A 17,361-nucleotide genomic window follows, 5' to 3' on the forward strand; every position below is an offset into this window, starting at 1 on the left:
CATTGACGGAGTACACTTACCCTGCGGCTATTCACGCGATTCCTGGAACGAGCAGGAGCATTTAACAGCATGCTATCCGTGCGTAGACTGCAGGGTGCGTGTTGGGTTCAGAGCTATCGTCCACGCAGGGGTGCATGGGCGAGCCGCGAGCGAACCTGGGGCTAGCAACCCTCGTCGGCAGTCTAGAAGATATTCGCAACCGCTCAACTATGTACACTATTAATATATGATGTAGTTTCAACCGCTAGCACCGTGTCTGCGACATTCTGGTCTCGTATGCCTACTGTTCTTCCTGCTATTCTTCCCGTTGCTGAGTCCCGAGCGGGCCAAAAGTTAGGTCTATCCGGGTCACGGGACCACGCGCCTCAACGACCATCCAGGACCAACTCGATCTATATGGCTATCATAAGTTAGTTATGAGTTACTCAGTGACTTTATCAGCAATATAGGTGCCATATAGCTCAATTGAAGGTTTTCAAGCGCTTCGTGGGAGCAGAGGAACGTTTCCCCCCATAAAGTAGAGCGTAGAGCCAGACCGCATCTCTCATGGTTTTCGACGGCAAGCTATTGTTCTCGGTTTTACAAAGGCTTTGAGAACTGGTTTTCTTTTCAATATGACCGATTCGCACCGCTCAGGAGCCGAGAGCTCTTGAAAAGCTTTTTATCCAATGGGACTGGCTACCTAAATATCAAAGAATGAGTTAGCTCAGCTCCTCTCAAGGGGCAACACGACGGTGCTAACCTTCTTTTCAATACCGTGGCCTTTTCTGAGCAACATGGATGACTGGCTGTTGTCTCATGGATTCCAGCAGAGGTCTGAATGGTCCGAACCTGGAGCAGGACGGCCATTGTTAATTACAGTGCATTTCGGTGGAGACGGGAGACGGCAAAGACATCAAAGGATGTATTTATGACTGCATTCTCATTCCATGGTAGGATTAAAGGTGTATCACAGAGAAAACGTGTAGAAGGAAGAATTGAGATCTCGACTGAAGGCTGACGCAGCTAACCGGCCACTCGCCGGCCATTCAATCTGTTGTTTGAAGGCCCCTTAGAGTTCGCTGCGGTTCTTTTGACTCTGAGGTCTCTCTAGCAACTTCAATTTACAGTATGACAGCCTAGATTAAGCTGTAGAGGCTTTTAGTCACCCATTATTGTGCTCAGGTGAGTGACAGTTTGGAGTTGTGCAATTGTGACCCATTTGTTGCGCTCTTCTAGGATTCATTAGCAAAATCCCTGGTATTCAACACTACATTTCTTGTCGCCCGTGAACACAACCATGTCATTCAATGTTTCTATATCACTGTACCTCAGACAATCCGGAATTTGAGGCTTTTCTGCTATTTCGGTATAGGTGTAACGGTAGTTCAATCAGGGCATTCTTTCAATGCAGAGGGGCGCCATCACCATTCATGTTCGACGTCCACTGCAAAAGTGTCAAGTTTACCGGATTTTTCCGGATTATCAGCACCTTGGGCCCTCCTCTCACTTCGAATCTCTTCTCCTTTCTCCTCCTCTTCCCTCCCCTTTCCCCTCTTCCAACCACTTTCATTCGACACCTTTCTTTCTTGTCTTCGGATATCTTTATTCATTGACACATTTTTATCTGTGTATCCTGTACCAAGGCGAATGCCTGACTGTCTTCATCATGGGCAGCCAGGATCGTCCGTCATTCTTTTGCTCTCGTCCCGATGGGACTTTGACTCCTCTTCTCGCTGTTGACGACCTTCCTCTTTCCCTGTCTGTTCGTAATGTGTCTCGCACTCTGACCCCCGGTGACACCCAGGGTATGACCAGCTGCGGTGTTGCTGCTCCTCGCAGCGATCCTTGGGTTGTTGATGGACCTCCTACTGGATCTCGCGTTGTCAACGACGAGAAGATGAACGATCTCCATGCCCTGCTTTTCAAGATCCTTCGTGAAGAGGAGGTTGGCTGTGAAATTCGTTCTTCTATTCAGGAGATTCTCTTCCGTGGATTTGATACTCAGTCCTCTGTTCCCCTTCCCGCTCCCTCGGCCATCGTTGCTGCTTGTCAGACTCCCCAGGTTGCCCCTCACTTTAGATATGGAGGCAACTTCCAGGGAGGCAATCCTCAGGGAAATCACAAGCATGTAAGTTGTTGCTTCACGAACTGATATCATGATCAAGGTGACTGACCGTCCGTGCAGCCTCACAATAAGAAGCAGTACTGCTCTTACTGGATCCGCCACGGCGAGTGTGACTACTCGCAACAGGGTAAATGAAGTTCCCCTACCTGAACAAGAATTTTACTAACTGACTGAGGTGTAGGTTGTCTGTACAAGCATGAGATGCCCATGGATCTTGTCTTGCTCGACAAGTTGGGTCTACGTGATATCCCTCGTTGGTACCGTGAGAAGTACGGTGTGACCAGTCTGCTGCAGTCCAGCTATAGCAACAATCGTGGCCAGAACCAGTACCAAATCTCCGAGCATGCTCATCAGCTTGTCCACCAGCCTACTCAGCAGCCTGCCCAGCGTTCTCTTGAGTGGAGCCCCTCTGCTGAAACTCCCGACACCCGTGAGCACCGTACTAAGCAGGGCCGTTACAAGTCCCCCAAGTCTCCCCGTGGTCCTGGCTTCCAGTCTGGTAAGAGCCGTGGCAACTATACCAAGGGTCAGGGTCAGGGTCGGGGTCAGCAGCATCACGGCTACATCAATCTTTTTGAGATGACCCCCACCGGCAGTACCACTTCCCCTGAGACGAGTGAGGACTCGTTCATCATGACCAGTGGTCCCCTTGATGCCACTGATGACCGCCGTGCCATGGATGCTTCCCGTTCCCTTGATGCCATTCGTTCCACTGGGGCCACTGGGGCCACTGATGCCCCTCGTGTCTCTGTTCAGCAGGGTCCGGGCCGCGTCTCTTCCCAGGGCTCTCAGTCCCTTCTGGATAAAGAAGGTAGGGCCACCAAGAAGTTTGACCCGACTGCTCAAATGGCTAAGTTGACCACCAATGAGCCCATCGATGGATACCCGAAGAACATTTTCCGCACCAAGTCTCGTCGTCCCTATGAATATGGTGGTGATAGCCAGTTGAAGTCTCCTATTACTAGCAATGCTACTCGTCCCAGCACTGCTGGAAGAGAGCCTGTCATTAAACCCGAGCAGCGCCGCAATCTGTACAGCACCCTTCTGTCGAACAGCGAGCCCATCCACCCTCGCGATATGGAGTTCACCTTTGGGGCCATCGGCGAGCCTGTTCTATACCCCAATCGCGATACCGAGTTTCCTAGCTCCAACGACAGCGCCAGTACTAGCATCTTTGTCGGTAACCAACAGTTCTTCGTGAAGACCGACAAGAAAAAGAATAAGCACTCTGGTCGGTCTGACAATGTCTGAAGACCAACATCTTCGTCAGTCGCCAGTTCTTCTCGAAGACTGACATGAAGATTATTGACAAGAAGAACAACAAGAAGTCTGACAATGTCTAATCATCTGACCCTTTTTTTCTTCCTGCGGCTTAAGCTGCGCTTGTGGTGGGCTCGCTGCCTCAATGGTTGGTAGGTATTACGGGAGACGATGGCGTACAGGAGACGACTTGATATGAGGTGCAAGCTATTGAGAGATCTAGATCCCAAGGGATGAAAGATTTCGGGCAACGTTTACTGATTTTATTCAATGAGTTATGAAATATGATTATTACTATTTATCTCGCTCGCATTCGTAGATCATGTAGGGTAAATAACGGCGAAGGCAGAAGACAAATTTCCAACTATGATCTTGAACTGCTGCAAGAGCCTACAACAGCGCAGAACCTTATGACAGTGGCAGCGAGACGCCAATGGATTGTAATGATATGACTATAGTACAGCGAGAAGAAAAATGAAGCCGATTAGACCTCCTGGAATATGCGCCCGCGCCTCGCAAATGTCGACCACAGTTTTATCCAACACACACCGGAAAAGAGACCATGCAAAGCATATACACCACTCGTCAACACCTTACCGACGAGCAGGTTTCTTGCTCGAACGAGCTCCAACTTTGACAGCAACACGCTCCCGCTCCTCAGCAGCCTGGGCCTTCAATGCTGGGTTGAACTCGGGGAGAGCCTGAACAGCATGCGAGACAACCTTGTTGCCATCGACGATAGCGGGCCGCGCCTTTTCGGCATTGAGACGCTCAGCACGGCGGGCGGCCAATTGTTGGCGGCGCTCTTCGGTCATGTTCCAGGATTCGGGGAATTGAATGCGAGTCTTGGGTTTATGGTGGCGGAGATCAAGGGGGATGTCGGTGTAGGGATCGCCAGTCTTGGCCTCATTGATCAAAGAGTTGACGACATCGGCCAAGTACCGCTTGTTCTGTGCACGAGAGCCAAACTGCTCGGTAGACATCTTGACAATGTCGGTTTGCGGGTTGTAGCGGGTGCCAACCAGCTTCAGGAAGGTCTGGCGCTGGGCCTCGGTGAGGTACTTGGGGGTCAGATCCCGAGAGGCAAGCTCCACGACAACCTTGGGCTCAGCCGGGTGCTTCTCTCCCATGTATGTGGTGTAGCGGAAGCGGAGAATGTGTGTTTCAGGAGGCAGCGTAAATGGTTTGGCCAGCTCTGCAAGAGGAGTCCTCCGTTAGGCATTGGGGCACACGAAAAGGGCGGATTTCAAACTTACTGCTCAGCATTGGCATATCCCATGCCGCAATTCGGGCATATTCTCTGACCTCCCGGTGCAATTCCATCTCAGAATGTGCCATGGCGGTGATTTCATCGTCGTTGATCTCTTCATCACCATCTTCCACCTGAGCGAGTTCGTCGGGATCATCCTCGGCCCAGAAACCGCGCTGCTTGGTCCGGATATCCTCGAATCGCAAATCCTCCTCCTTGTCAATCTGGTTGACTTTCTTATCGAGCTCAGCAAACATAGCTGCGCGCTTTCCAACATCGTTGAATTCGGCCACCATGCGGCGGTTCTCGGCATCGAACTCAGCCCGCTGATCAGGCGCCATCATATCGTACATGGATCGCTCCTCCTTGTTGAGGAGGTCCGGGGAATACTCAGGCGCAGGTGGGAAGTCCTCCGCCTTTAGATCTTTGGGGGGCGGAGGAATGACCGGGTCCTCTGAAACGAATCGGAACGGGGAGACCGAGAAAGACCGCGTAGGGAGGAACCCTGGGCCCCTCCGGGCCAGCACTCGGGCTGAGCGAGTCAATGACCGGGCAGCGCAAGCCATTGTTGCAGGCGTGGAGAGTAGATTGGACGACGGCGCACCTTCGATGTTTTCCACCTCGAAAGTCCGCAAAACGCTAGACCTCTTTAGGATTAGTGTGCCAAATCACGTGCTCGCGGTCAGGATACGCTTGCTATTGTCCATTGCCATTTCAACTGGACATCTTCCCCAACGTTGAATTTGTCCGTCAATAAACATGAAAGTTTGTCTTGTTACGGTCGGGGCGACAGCTTCGTTTGTGAAGCTCGTCCGACAAGTGCTCAGCGAACCGTTCTTGGCGTCGCTCAAACAGCATAACTACACTCACTTGCTGGTCCAGTATGGCAAAGATGGCAAGCCCGTTATGGACGAATTCCTAGAGAACAATCCTGAGGGTAGTGAAGCTCTACATGGGATTGGGATTGGTGGCTTCGACTTCAAGCCGAGCATGACCCCATCGATCATGATGACAGTGCACAATCCCGCCAAAAATCAGGAGCAAGGACTGATGATCAGCCACGCCGGTGAGACTCAATACTTCTAAACTTGTGCGGGGTTGAGTCCTGTTGCTAACTGCTTGATAGGTACTGGCTCTATCCTGGAAGGTCTTCGGGCTGGGGTTACTCTCGTTGTTGTCCCTAACACCGATCTGGCCGATAATCACCAGGAACAACTGGCAATCGAGCTTGACAAGACTGGACATGCAGTGAACTCCTCAGTAGAGTGGGTTTCCGACAGCCGTGATCTTTCGGGTGGTCTTTCTAATGTTGATATAGGGACATCACCTCTGCAGTCGAAAAAGCTGAATCCAAGCGCAACGAGAAACCTGGCACGCATGGCTCGCAAGGCGAGACAGAAGTACAGGTCAGTGGCGCCATGGCCGATCAGCTTGCCACTCTTGACTGAAGTCTTCTTCATCCTTTTTGTATATGATTTGATACCAAAGTTATTAGGCAGTTTTGCCTCTCATGGAACAGTCTGGCATTGGCGATCTTATTCGGGCGTTGATGAAATTATAGGCGTTTCTCAAGGTTCCAAGGTCGGGCTGGGTGTATCATACCTGGTGTGATGTTTTTCAGCAGCATTATGAAGGTCAACATTTTGAGATAATTACATAGGCGTTGCCAAGGTTGTGCTTGATCCACGAATGAAGCTTTAACTAAACTTAGTTCTTGGGCCCTGTGCCTGCAAACTATGTATCGTAAAGTAGATTGGTCGCAAACACACTTTCTAATGTTGCACACACAAGCAAACCAAATACTCTCAGATCCTGGAAATGGTTATGAACCAACACGAATGGAGAATTCCTGTAATGCCCAGAACAAATTCTATTGAATGATCAGGTACTCTAACTCTTTGTATGCTCCAATAACCCATAAAATCAATCTAGTACTTGGATCATCGAATATTAAATACCCAGGTATTGGACAGACTTTGGATGTTATTTGGTCAATTCTGGAAAAACACTTTCCGATAGAATATCGGTTTCCCTCAAAAGTGAGTAAAGGGATCGTGGGTGGATGGGCGGCATCCGCCTCCATCATTGGCCCAAGCTCCTTGTTGACAACCCCCGACGCGCAAACCTTCCACTCCTGACTCGCCGTGAATGAGGTTCAACATTATCGCCAACTACTGCGCCTATATCTGCTCCTTATCCTCTGACAGCGCCTCCCATACCCCGAGTCGCCGATCCTAGGCCGCGGGGCCGTCCCAAACACTTGCGCCCTTAACCCCCGACCTCCTCGATTTCACACGCATCCCCGCAATGGCTGAGGCTACCCTTCACAACGTGCCAATTGTCATTGACAATGGCAGTGGAACTATTCGAGCTGGTTTCGCGGGAGAGGAGATTCCGTCATGTTATTTCCCCTCGTTCGTCGGCCGTCCTAAGCATCCGCGGGTTATGGCCGGTGGCCTGGAGGGCGACTCGTTCATCGGCTCGCGCGCACAGGAACTCCGCGGATTGCTGAAGATTCGGTATCCCCTCGAACATGGAATCGTCACAAATTGGGAGGACATGGAGTCAATCTGGCACTACGTTTACGAGAACGAACTGAAGACTCTCCCCGAAGAGCACCCCGTGCTGCTCACCGAACCGCCGCTGAACCCTCGCGCCAACCGCGACATTGCCGCCCAACTGATGTTTGAGGCATTCAACGTGCCCGCCTTGTACATGTCCATCCAGGCAGTGCTGTCGCTTTACGCATCTGGCCGCACTACCGGTGTGGTCCTGGACTCCGGAGACGGTGTTTCCCACGCCGTGCCCGTGTTTGAAGGTTTCGCCATCCCGAACAGTATCCGGAGAATTGATGTTGCTGGTCGCGATGTCACCGAGCAGATGCAATTACTTTTGAGAAAGGCCGGCCACGTCCTGCACACTAGCGCCGAGAAGGAGGTGGTGCGCATGATAAAGGAGAAGGTCTGCTACGTCTCGCTGGACCCCAAGCGCGAGGAGAAGGAGTGGATGAACAGCTACCACAAATCGGATGCCAAGGCTATGGACTACACTCTGCCTGACGGACACAAGATTAAGGTAAGTCTTGCCCTGCAATTACCAGACAAATACACTTGCTCACGTAATTTTCGTCGCTGCGCAGATCGGCCAAGAACGCTACCGCGCCCCTGAGATCCTCTTCGACCCTGAACTCATTGGACTCGAGTACCCTGGTGTGCATCAGATCGTCCAGGATGCCATCACTCGCACAGATCTTGACCTCCGCAAATCCCTATACCTGAACATTGTGCTTTCCGGTGGATCGACACTGTGCAAGAACTTCCCCGATCGGCTGATGCGCGAGATCAAACGACTGGCTGTTGAGGATATGAAAATCCGTATTTCTGCCCCTGCGGAGCGCAAGTACACCACCTGGATTGGTGGCAGCATTCTTGCCGGTCTCAGCACTTTCAGAAAGGTATGTATCATCTGGGGAGGAAACCTGTATAAGAACTCCAGGCTAACTGATTTTTCATAGATGTGGGTGAGCGCAGATGAATGGCACGAGGACCCCGAAGTTATCTTCAAGCGATTCGCTTAAAGAAAGGGTCCTGTAAATTGCATATACAACTGTGAAACGCCAAAGCCTCAGCCTCAGCCTCCTCCACTCTACCCTTGATGAGAAAGAGAACATTCTCAGACCGAATTCGCTGCCACGCATCACCGTTGTCAATACCGAGCACGGCACACAGCAGCAGCGAAGTGCTAAACAATCACTTCGATACTCTTTGAGTCCGAGTCGTGTATTCCGCGACTTTTGATACCCCTTTACCATCATGTTCCCTCATCCTGTCTATGTCTTGTGATGTGACATATTTGGCACCTTGCCGCTCATATTATTGATATTGTGGAAATAAATTTCTTTCATGTTTTTACTAGGAGTTTCGTGTTCAGAGCAGGATTGTATACCGTTTCAGGGGTAGCCGCATTTGCAAGGGACTTTAGACAGTTCATATCCTTAAACATGATCTTCACTTTGATAATACCTCTCTTCCACAAGCCCCCAATGGTCGGGATTTGACAAGCTGGCGTACCCATTGTATGATTAGACGTAGACGCGACAAACTGCACGCTAACCCGTTTCGGTCTGGTTCTGCCCCCCGAGACCGCCAGAAAAGAAGAAAAGCCCAATCATCGACTACATGCACAACACAACATCCATCACTAAGTACCGCAGAAATGTCCCGCGTATTCTTTGACGTCAGCATCGGGTCGGGTAAGTCGACACTGTATCTGTCTATGTTGATACAAAGGAGCAAGAAATATACTAACCTGCAATGCAATATAGCTCCGGCTGGACAGATCGTTTTCGACCTGTTCGATGACACTGTTCCCCGCACTGCCAGGAACTTCCGGGAGCTCTGCACCGGCCAGAACAACTTCGGTTATCGTGGCTCGATCTTCCACCGCGTGATTCCCAACTTCATGCTCCAGGGTGGTGATTTCACCAAGGGCAATGTACGTACCTTGGAGGGATCTCTAAAACCCCACCCCACTCACTCCATTCCCTCCAATTGATGAATTTGACCTATGGATTGATTGATTGACTTTGTTTGTTCGTTATAGGGAACTGGTGGAAAGTCCATCTATGGTGCCAAGTTCGAGGATGAGAACTTCGTCCACAAGCACGACCAGCCTGGTTTGCTTTCCATGGCCAACGCCGGAAAGAACACCAACGGCTCCCAGTTCTTCATTACTGTGAGTTCTTTCTAATTATCCCTCTCGTTTCCTTCACACGCAGGAATCTTAGTGGTTCGCCATGCTGAACCTGAACCTTCTCATTCCTGACTTCAATACAGACTGTCGCTACCCCCCATCTTGATGGAAAGCACGTTGTCTTTGGACGCGTTGTGTCAGGAATGGATATTGTGCAGAAAATCGAGGCCGAGGGCACTAAGAACGGAAAGCCCAAGTCCATGATCAGAATTGAGAAGTGCGGAACTGTCTAAATTAAGCTACGCTTGTTAGGTTAGAAAGACATAATTGATTCATAACCTAGTCGGTGTAGATATGAAAGCCGACCAGTAACAAATGACCATCTAGAATGACTAGAAAGTATAGTGCATGTTTCTCGTCTCACTTTAATAAGAAAAAAATATAAGTTGGTATTCTCTGTAGTGAAAAGTGCCAGAGCTCTATGCATCCCCGTCACTTTCATCGCCATTCACATAGGGAATCGCTTTGAATACATCAAAGACGCCAGACTCATCCGTAAACTTTTCTGGGCGTCCAAAATAGGTCGGATAGGCAGTATCCCGTGTCGCCCACATCAGAGCACCATGGATCTCACCAGCTGCACGATGATCAATTCTAAAGTCGTACCAGGTGTTGGCCTTTGGGGGGAGAGGACCCCATCCGCCAAATTCAAGAGTAGGTTCTTCCGGACTAAGCTCTGGATAGTAGAAGCTCGCAAGTAGAGTCCCGTCTTGAGCACTTCATTCATCTGCAATATCGATAACATTCTGTTCGATGAAATTGACTTGATGCCAATTCTCTAGTGCCCAATTCTGGCACTGCTCGTTAGAGGCGCCGATGAAATCCGAGTGGAAAGGCTCGCCGTCTAATATAGAGTGAAACTATATTCGTCCCAGTCCCACAGACTGCCACCGTGATATCCCTAATCAACCGCAAGTTGACTTACATGCTTGGCCTCCTCCGCGACACAAAATAGCAAGGTGCGTGTCATGATAAGGGACTGATTTGTCTCTACGGGTTCTTCCAGACGTAAAAGATATAAGTTAGAACAGGCAAGCCTTTGTCAAATTGTACTAAATATCCCGGGGCGGGGGATGTTAACGTCATTGTAGACCTTTCTTCGCCGCTCCCAACCTACGTCCGTACGGCTTTCCTGACATGCTAGAAAGCAAGAAACCGTCACAACAAGCAATACTGAAGCATAATTACTAGTTATCTCGTCTGCTAGTAATTCTGCTTCAGCAGTGCTTGTTGTGACGTTTTTTTTTGCTTTCTACCATGCCAGCCGGTAGGACCATTGAATAGCTTCGCAATATAACCTTCAGAGCTTTTGCGGTATGAATTATCCGCAAACGAGGGAACATAATTACATGCACTTTCTAGTATCAATGTCTCCCTTACAGGATAATTCTCGACATTACGCAAGTAGAACATATGTCATTTTCGTTGGGTAAAAGGAAGCACTCCGGCCTCGGCTGAAATGCGGGGGAAAAACGGCCGCCCGAGAATTGTAACGTGCGATTGGCCAGAGACTCGAGCCAAATGGGCAGGTCGTTATTTCATGGGGTCTGGCAGGGTTCCATGTCCAGCTGGTTGGCTTCTTCGGTGCCGTTATTAGGTTGTCCAACCTCTGGAAATAAGTGCACTAATGAGATCTGCATCAAGCATCTATTGCAGGTGGCTTTCGCATCGTCATCTCTTTATCTCTCCATCAATTGCCTCATGTTTGAGAAGCAGAGACCATCCGATCGGGCAAGAGTTGTCTGTCTGAATTGCCATGCGCGAAAGGTACAACCCACAATCCCACTGTTGGTAAGCCAGGACCAACGAAGTTCTAGGTACGATGTGACCTCGAGGATCAAACAGGTGGAGTCTGCGGCAACTGCAGAAGACGCAGCCAAGTCTGTCGGTCCGTTTTCAACCATTCATTTCCAAGGTCTGCCAATCACTTACAATACCTAGGCGTCGTGGTCGAAGATCCTACGGCACCAGGGGCCTTGGTTCTCCCCCGGCGCACAATGAATCATCCTATTCGCACAATATAAGTACTAGCCTTGAGACATCCGACAAAATTGGCCCATTGTACTCGCCTGTGACGTCGAGTCAGGACACTCAGGATGCATTTCAAATCACCAAGACCTCGGTCGAACCACAGGCCTTCGTCGCCGAGGAATCATTCATGTCTCCCTTGGCACCCCTCCAGGGACATGCAGTACCCGAGTCCGTGGGCACCATGCGTGACCATTTCTCCAAAGAGCTTCTGCGAGCTGTAGGGGCCACATCACTGCCGCCGAAGGCTCAAATCGATGCCTATGCAGACTCCTACTTCCAACACCTCTACCACCGAGCTCCTATCATCGATCGAGCAGATATATCGACAGGCCAACCGTCAATCATCATATCCCAGACAATGTGTGTCATAGGCTCACTCCTTCGATATCCTGGTATCCACTCGCCCCTCGAAGAGAGCGAGGCGTACTACTGCAGAGTGAAAGCCCTGTTGTACATCAACCACGAACCAGACCAGCGAAAGGTCCTAAAGGCACTGTGCATTCTTGCGTTCAGAAATATCACTCCTCCGAAAGTGGTTAGCCTGGACTGTTCATGGCAATGGATCGGAATGGCAACTCGTCTCGCTCATCAAATGGGATTCCATCGTGAGGAGACATACTCTCAGCTTCCGAATCCGGGGAACGCACGTCGGATAATGTGGTTCCTCTTTGTGAGTTTTTATCAACTTGTCTGCTAGATGCCTACTGAGTATATTTGCAGACCGAAGACAAGCTCCAAACTGCCTGTTTCGGCCGGCCCTCGCTATTTGGAGACTCCGAGTTTAACATTCGACCATTGGAGCTTGAGGATTTTGAATTCCAGGATATTCAAGCCGAGCTTTATATCGAGTATACAAAACTCAACGTGATCCTCGGCAGGATCGCTGACCGGCATAGCCGGAAAGGAGAAATTTCACATGAAGAGGTAACGAATCCACTCCATGAATACTTCCATCCTCTAACATACAATACCAGGCAACATCAATCCTCCAATCACTACAACACTGGGTCCATAACCTCCCCACCCAACTCCAATTATACGCCGGCGCCAATCGCCGCTCCTTTCGCCGCGACATCTACGAAGTCCATATAAACTATTTCGTCTGTCTAATAGTCTTCTTCCGCCTATTCGGCCACTGTCTCCCACCCCCAACCGCTTCAACCGCCTCAACCGCCTCCCTGGTCGCGTCGTCCTGCATAGCCCGCCTCTACGAAGAGATCATGTACCGTGATGAGATTAATTACCTGATGCCGATCAATAATTGGTTCCTCATGGTCGGATTTGCACCTCAGATTCAGCATAACTCGACTTGTCATGGGAAAGATCGTCTTTGTGGGGAGGAGTTGCCTATTCTTACCGACGTGTTGCGGCACATGCGGTTGAAGTGGCCGCCGGCCGGGGTTTTATTGGATATTATTGAGCGGTTGTGTAATGTTGAAGTTGGTGGTGGGATGTCAGACAGTGTGGATGTGCAAGATGTGCAAGATGTACAGGCTACGGAAGAGGCTTGGTCAAATCATTTGTCTCATGATCTTTTGAATGATTTGTTTCCTTTCCCTAACGAGCTTAGTCCCAGAATGGGACTTATCAAGGGAGGCGGTGATGAGCAGAGTGACCAAGTGCTGCTGGACAGGATGGTGGAATTTGGTGATGATGATTTGGATTGGATTTTCAATGAGTACCAACTTGCATTTCTAGGTGACCCGCCTGTCTGAAATATCTCTCTGGTACAACGGACGAAATTACTTCCTATTTATCTGATATCGGCTTGTGACCGCTCAAAGTAATCACAAGTGGCTGTCTGTCCCGGATCTTGCTCCCCATGGGAAGAATCGCAAAAGCCTCTGGAACAACCTAGGATCTCCTTCAACTGTCCTAGATTCAGTCGCCATCTGACCAAGAAGAAGTTGTCGCAACTCTTCCTTCGTCAGCTTCAACCGCAGTCCCACTTTCTCCAAGGGTACCGCCTTGTCGGACAACAATCTATAGGACAGAGCACCGTTGCTAAGAATGAGACGCCACGCTTGATCTTGATCCGTGACCTCAACGTCAATAACCAGCGACTCGCTCGCTGCCCTTGGCCCATCAATCTGAACCGAAAGCCCAGAGAACCACTGTTCGATGGTCAACAGCGGACCCATTGCAGGGGTTGCCATATTCACAAATTGATTTCCACTTTTAGTCTCCTGCAGATCCTGAGCCCCAGTAAGATAAAAGTTCCTCCAAGTCGCATTCAAAGAACCGTGTCCCAGTTTAGTAAAGACGGAGGCAAGCAAAGTGCGCGCTCCGACGTGTTTGGGCTCTGCGGCTATGGCATGTCCCAACAGTGTAGCCGCAAAGCGCAGATCACCACGAGAAGCATAGCCCTCCGCCAAAGTGACACACCGGTCAATCCCACCCATACAAGTGATATACCGCTTGCCCTCTTCCACGGGGGGATGTTTCCAGAGGTTGACAGGGTTCCCGTCGAACCAAGTCATGTAGCGTTGGTAGATAGCCTTGACATTGTGATTAAGCGAGCCGTAGTACCCTTGCAGATGCCACGCATTATCGAGAGTCGGGGGCAGTTTCAAGATCTCGGCAATTTCAACACCCGTCAGGCCGTCGTTCATTAGACGTACTGTCTGGTCATGCATGAAGGCGTACATGTCGCGCTGCTCGGTGATCATGCGGTTGATTTCCTCATGGCCCCATGTTGGCCAATGGTGTCCGGCTAGAAGTACGGCGGACTTATCGCCGAATAGAGCGATACTCTCATCGAGGTAATGCGACCATGCCTTGGCATCGCGGACAAGCGCACCGCGCAAAGTGATGATATTGTGCATATTATGCGTGGCGCACTCGGCAATGTAAAGAGCCTGTGTATCTGGGAAGTAGAAGTTGAATTCGGAAGGCGCCTCTGTCCCGGGTACCATTTGGAAGATGATGCGGACGCCGTCGATAGTCTTTTCCTCGCCAGTGGCCGAAACCAAGATGTTGGGCGGAATCAGGGAAGTGGTGCCCTGGGACGTCGCCAGTCCCAATCCGCAGCCAACTTGGCCTTCCGCGCTCCTCGGTAGACTAGAGCCGTACATGTACCTAGCCCGACGGCGCATAGCAGGCCCGACGTAGATGTTTTCGCTCGTGGCTTCTTCCATGAATCCTTCTGGGGCAATGATGGGAATGGTATCCTCCTTGCCCTGGGGCAGGACTCCGGATGCACCGCCGAAATGGTCTATATGAGAATGGGAGTAGATGAGACCAGTGAGAGGTCGTTCACCACGGTGTTTCCTGTACAGGGACAGGGCAGCAGCAGCACATTCATTGGACACCAGAGGATCAATCACAATGACACCCTTGTTTCCCTCCACTAGTGTCATGTTCGAGAGGTCGAAGCCACGCACTTGGTAGATACCCTTTGTAACTTCGAATAGGCCATGGGGATAAGTGAGAAGACCCTGCCGCCACAGCTTCGAATTCACGGTATCCGGACAACTACCCTGTAGAAATGCATAGTCTTGGGCATTCCAGGCCGTGCGCCCAGCCTCGGTCTTAATGGTGCATGGTTCAACAGTGCCCAAGAAGCCCCGCGAAGCATTTTCGAAATCAGACATGGTGGCGATGGATAGAGTTTGTTTTGAAAAAAGAAACGATGGCGTCAGATTACGCAGTTCAAATACACGGGGCTTTTTAAATGGCGTCAATATACCGAGTTTGGGGTATCTCGGCAAGAATCTCGGTAGACATACCGAATATACCGAAGTAGGCTCGGTATCCCCGCATTTTACCCCAGATTTTAAGACGCTGAGGTCCCACGGCCGGGGGTATGTTTTGCAAATGTTTGATTGAATGATTTTGGATGAAATGGATTCCAAAGTAGGCTCAGAGCACGTCGAGATGACCGATCAGTCGGCGGACTCGGCCATTGATGACTTCGGCTTCACGCAACGCGATCACCGGCACATTGTGCACAAAATTGATCGACGACTCATCACTGGTCTGGGATTGCTGTTTGGAGTCAGTTTGGTTGACCGGACCAATCTGGGAAATGCGTCAATCGCTGGGTACGTGACGCAAATGAGGATTTGTCCAAGGCTCCGAGGTTATTGACTGACACATTCCAGTATGCAAAAGGATCTTCACTTGGAAATCGGGTCACGATATGTGCGTTGTCTTTGTCTTTCTTGTCAATACCCTACTGACCTTACAGTCACTCGTCGTCCTCATCTTCTTCATTCCTTATGTCATCTTTCAGCTGCCGGGCTCGATAATCGTCCGTAGACTGGGTCCTAAAGCCTTCCTTGGAGGGATCACGTTTCTGTGGGGCGTTGTGATGATGGTGAGTTCAAACCTCTCTTCCAATTGCATCGTATTGATGGAGGTAGTGTTTCGGGTTTATCCACAACTGGAAGGTGATGCTCGGGCTGCGTGTCATTCTGGGAACGTTTGAGGCAGGCCTTTTCCCCGGTGCAGTTTACCTACTTTCGCTATGGTATACTCGGTGTATGCTCAATCTACCAAACTTCCAAAATTCGTTCGCTAATACTCCCAGATGATGTCCACAAACGCTACTCCTCTTTCTATCTCATAAGTACTGTTGGAGCTTCCCTCACGGGCATCCTCGCCTACGGCATCTCACAAATGGGTGGACTGGGTGGCCTGCAAGCCTGGCAATGGATATTTGTTATCGAAGGTCTTCTCACATGCGTTATCGCTGTCATCGGATACATGCTCCTGGTGAACTTCCCCCAAGATGCACACAAAGCACGCCATTTCCTATCGCAGCGAGAAATCGAGTTTGTTCTTCATCAAATTGACCTAGATCGCCGTGATGCGAAAGAAGAAGCTTTCACATGGTCTGCATTTCTCAGGCCTGCGCTGGACTGGAAAATCTGGGGCTTTGCATTGATTTTCATGTAGGTTGGACTGCCCTGTTCAAATATCGAGATGCTAACATTAGTTGCAGGTGTAGCACTGTCATCGCTTACTCTTTGGCTTTCTTCATGCCAATCATTCTGTCCAGTAGGCTCGGTTTTAGTGTTGGCGAATCGCAGGCCCTCAGCACCCCGCCATACTTCTTTGCGGGTATCCTGATGTATACCGAAGGCTGGTTGGGCGACAAATGGCGGATCCGCAGCCCTCTCATCGTCTACAATTCCCTACAGACCATCGTCGGCCTGTGTCTACTGGAATGGATAACTTCACCTGGGGTACAATACTTTGGTGTCTTCCTCGTTACAGCTGGCTGCAATGCCACCGTTCCCGCCGTCCTTTCGTGGCAGGCAAATAACATCCGAGGCCAGTGGAAGCGAGCCTTTTGCAGTGCTAGTCTGATCACTTCAGGCGGTGTAGGAGGTATTGTTGGAGCGCTTGTTTTTCGGTCTCAGGATGCGCCCAAGTATATTCCTGGGATCATTGCGTCACTTGCGTGAGTCATGACCTTACCCGTGCCCGACAGTACCGTTGGGCTAATTGCTAACGGTGATTCGGTCAGATGCAATGGTGTCATTCTTGCTGTCACCGGGATTCTTGCAATTTATATGCACTCTGCTAATCGGAAGGCTAAGCAGGGTCGCCTGGAAATTGAAGGACTGCAAGGGTTCTACTATACGCTGTGATGGGGGGATATGAATGATCTACCGAAGAATCCACCTCGAGAAATGTCAAAATAATCATCAATTAAATCTTGAATTAAATCATCAATAAAATCTTGGATTAAATCTTGGATTAAATTCAACGTCGAATAAAGAACCTTGTTTAAAGAACAATAGAACCTTGAATGAAATGTAACGAAGCGGTGGCCAACACCGCTTACAGCCGGCTGCGACGGTAAGACGTGGCGGTGGCACAATACCCGGTCCGAGTCCAATGTCGCCATCGACTCCACCGAACAAGGAAGGCGAGAACGCTCACCACAAGATCCACCTGTACAGTCGTTCACGGACTCGCCTGGGGCTTATGAGAGACCATGAGAAATAGAATA

The 17,361-nt window shown here is 50.2% G+C and overlaps 8 protein-coding genes across 8 annotated transcripts; 6 read left to right on the forward strand and 2 right to left on the reverse strand.

Moving 5' to 3' along the window:
* Window positions 1–1,648: 1,648 nt before the first annotated feature.
* On the forward strand, window positions 1,649–3,358 carry N7498_009434 (uncharacterized protein; the record flags this gene model as incomplete). The annotated part of the gene is made up of 3 exons (XM_058456490.1): window positions 1,649–2,110; window positions 2,168–2,234; window positions 2,289–3,358. The coding sequence occupies 3 exons, from the start codon at window positions 1,649–1,651 to the stop codon at window positions 3,356–3,358; spliced, it is 1,599 nt and encodes a 532-aa protein (XP_058303389.1).
* A 602-nt stretch (window positions 3,359–3,960) lies between these two features.
* N7498_009435 (mitochondrial 37S ribosomal protein mS35) lies at window positions 3,961–5,182 on the reverse strand (the record flags this gene model as incomplete). Its single annotated transcript, XM_058456491.1, has 2 exons — window positions 3,961–4,562; window positions 4,624–5,182. The coding sequence occupies 2 exons, from the start codon at window positions 5,180–5,182 to the stop codon at window positions 3,961–3,963; spliced, it is 1,161 nt and encodes a 386-aa protein (XP_058303390.1).
* Window positions 5,183–5,375: 193 nt separating this feature from the next.
* alg13 (N-acetylglucosaminyldiphosphodolichol N-acetylglucosaminyltransferase catalytic subunit ALG13) lies at window positions 5,376–6,064 on the forward strand (the record flags this gene model as incomplete). The annotated part of the gene is made up of 3 exons (XM_058456492.1): window positions 5,376–5,682; window positions 5,743–5,881; window positions 5,935–6,064. The coding sequence occupies 3 exons, from the start codon at window positions 5,376–5,378 to the stop codon at window positions 6,062–6,064; spliced, it is 576 nt and encodes a 191-aa protein (XP_058303391.1).
* Window positions 6,065–6,923: 859 nt separating this feature from the next.
* Window positions 6,924–8,193, forward strand: N7498_009437 (actin-related protein ArpA; the record flags this gene model as incomplete). Its single annotated transcript, XM_058456493.1, has 3 exons — window positions 6,924–7,691; window positions 7,756–8,070; window positions 8,131–8,193. 3 exons carry the CDS (start codon window positions 6,924–6,926, stop codon window positions 8,191–8,193), a joined length of 1,146 nt encoding a protein of 381 aa, XP_058303392.1.
* A 638-nt stretch (window positions 8,194–8,831) lies between these two features.
* On the forward strand, window positions 8,832–9,601 carry N7498_009438 (peptidylprolyl isomerase; the record flags this gene model as incomplete). Its single annotated transcript, XM_058456494.1, has 4 exons — window positions 8,832–8,868; window positions 8,941–9,110; window positions 9,219–9,350; window positions 9,452–9,601. 4 exons carry the CDS (start codon window positions 8,832–8,834, stop codon window positions 9,599–9,601), a joined length of 489 nt encoding a protein of 162 aa, XP_058303393.1.
* A 1,925-nt stretch (window positions 9,602–11,526) lies between these two features.
* On the forward strand, window positions 11,527–13,114 carry N7498_009439 (fungal specific transcription factor domain-containing protein; the record flags this gene model as incomplete). The annotated part of the gene is made up of 3 exons (XM_058456495.1): window positions 11,527–12,069; window positions 12,120–12,323; window positions 12,374–13,114. 3 exons carry the CDS (start codon window positions 11,527–11,529, stop codon window positions 13,112–13,114), a joined length of 1,488 nt encoding a protein of 495 aa, XP_058303394.1.
* Window positions 13,115–13,186: 72 nt separating this feature from the next.
* On the reverse strand, window positions 13,187–14,992 carry N7498_009440 (alkyl/aryl-sulfatase; the record flags this gene model as incomplete). The annotated part of the gene is made up of 1 exon (XM_058456496.1): window positions 13,187–14,992. The coding sequence occupies one exon, from the start codon at window positions 14,990–14,992 to the stop codon at window positions 13,187–13,189; it is 1,806 nt and encodes a 601-aa protein (XP_058303395.1).
* A 283-nt stretch (window positions 14,993–15,275) lies between these two features.
* On the forward strand, window positions 15,276–16,996 carry N7498_009441 (phthalate transporter; the record flags this gene model as incomplete). Its single annotated transcript, XM_058456497.1, has 7 exons — window positions 15,276–15,442; window positions 15,503–15,542; window positions 15,589–15,717; window positions 15,764–15,881; window positions 15,931–16,294; window positions 16,345–16,806; window positions 16,873–16,996. The coding sequence occupies 7 exons, from the start codon at window positions 15,276–15,278 to the stop codon at window positions 16,994–16,996; spliced, it is 1,404 nt and encodes a 467-aa protein (XP_058303396.1).
* Window positions 16,997–17,361: the final 365 nt, after the last annotated feature.

This window comes from Penicillium cinerascens, assembly GCF_028974065.1.
Source record: "Penicillium cinerascens strain IBT 15544 chromosome Unknown scaffold_4_segment0_segment1, whole genome shotgun sequence".
NCBI classification, from domain to species: Eukaryota; Fungi; Ascomycota; class Eurotiomycetes; order Eurotiales; family Aspergillaceae; genus Penicillium; species Penicillium cinerascens.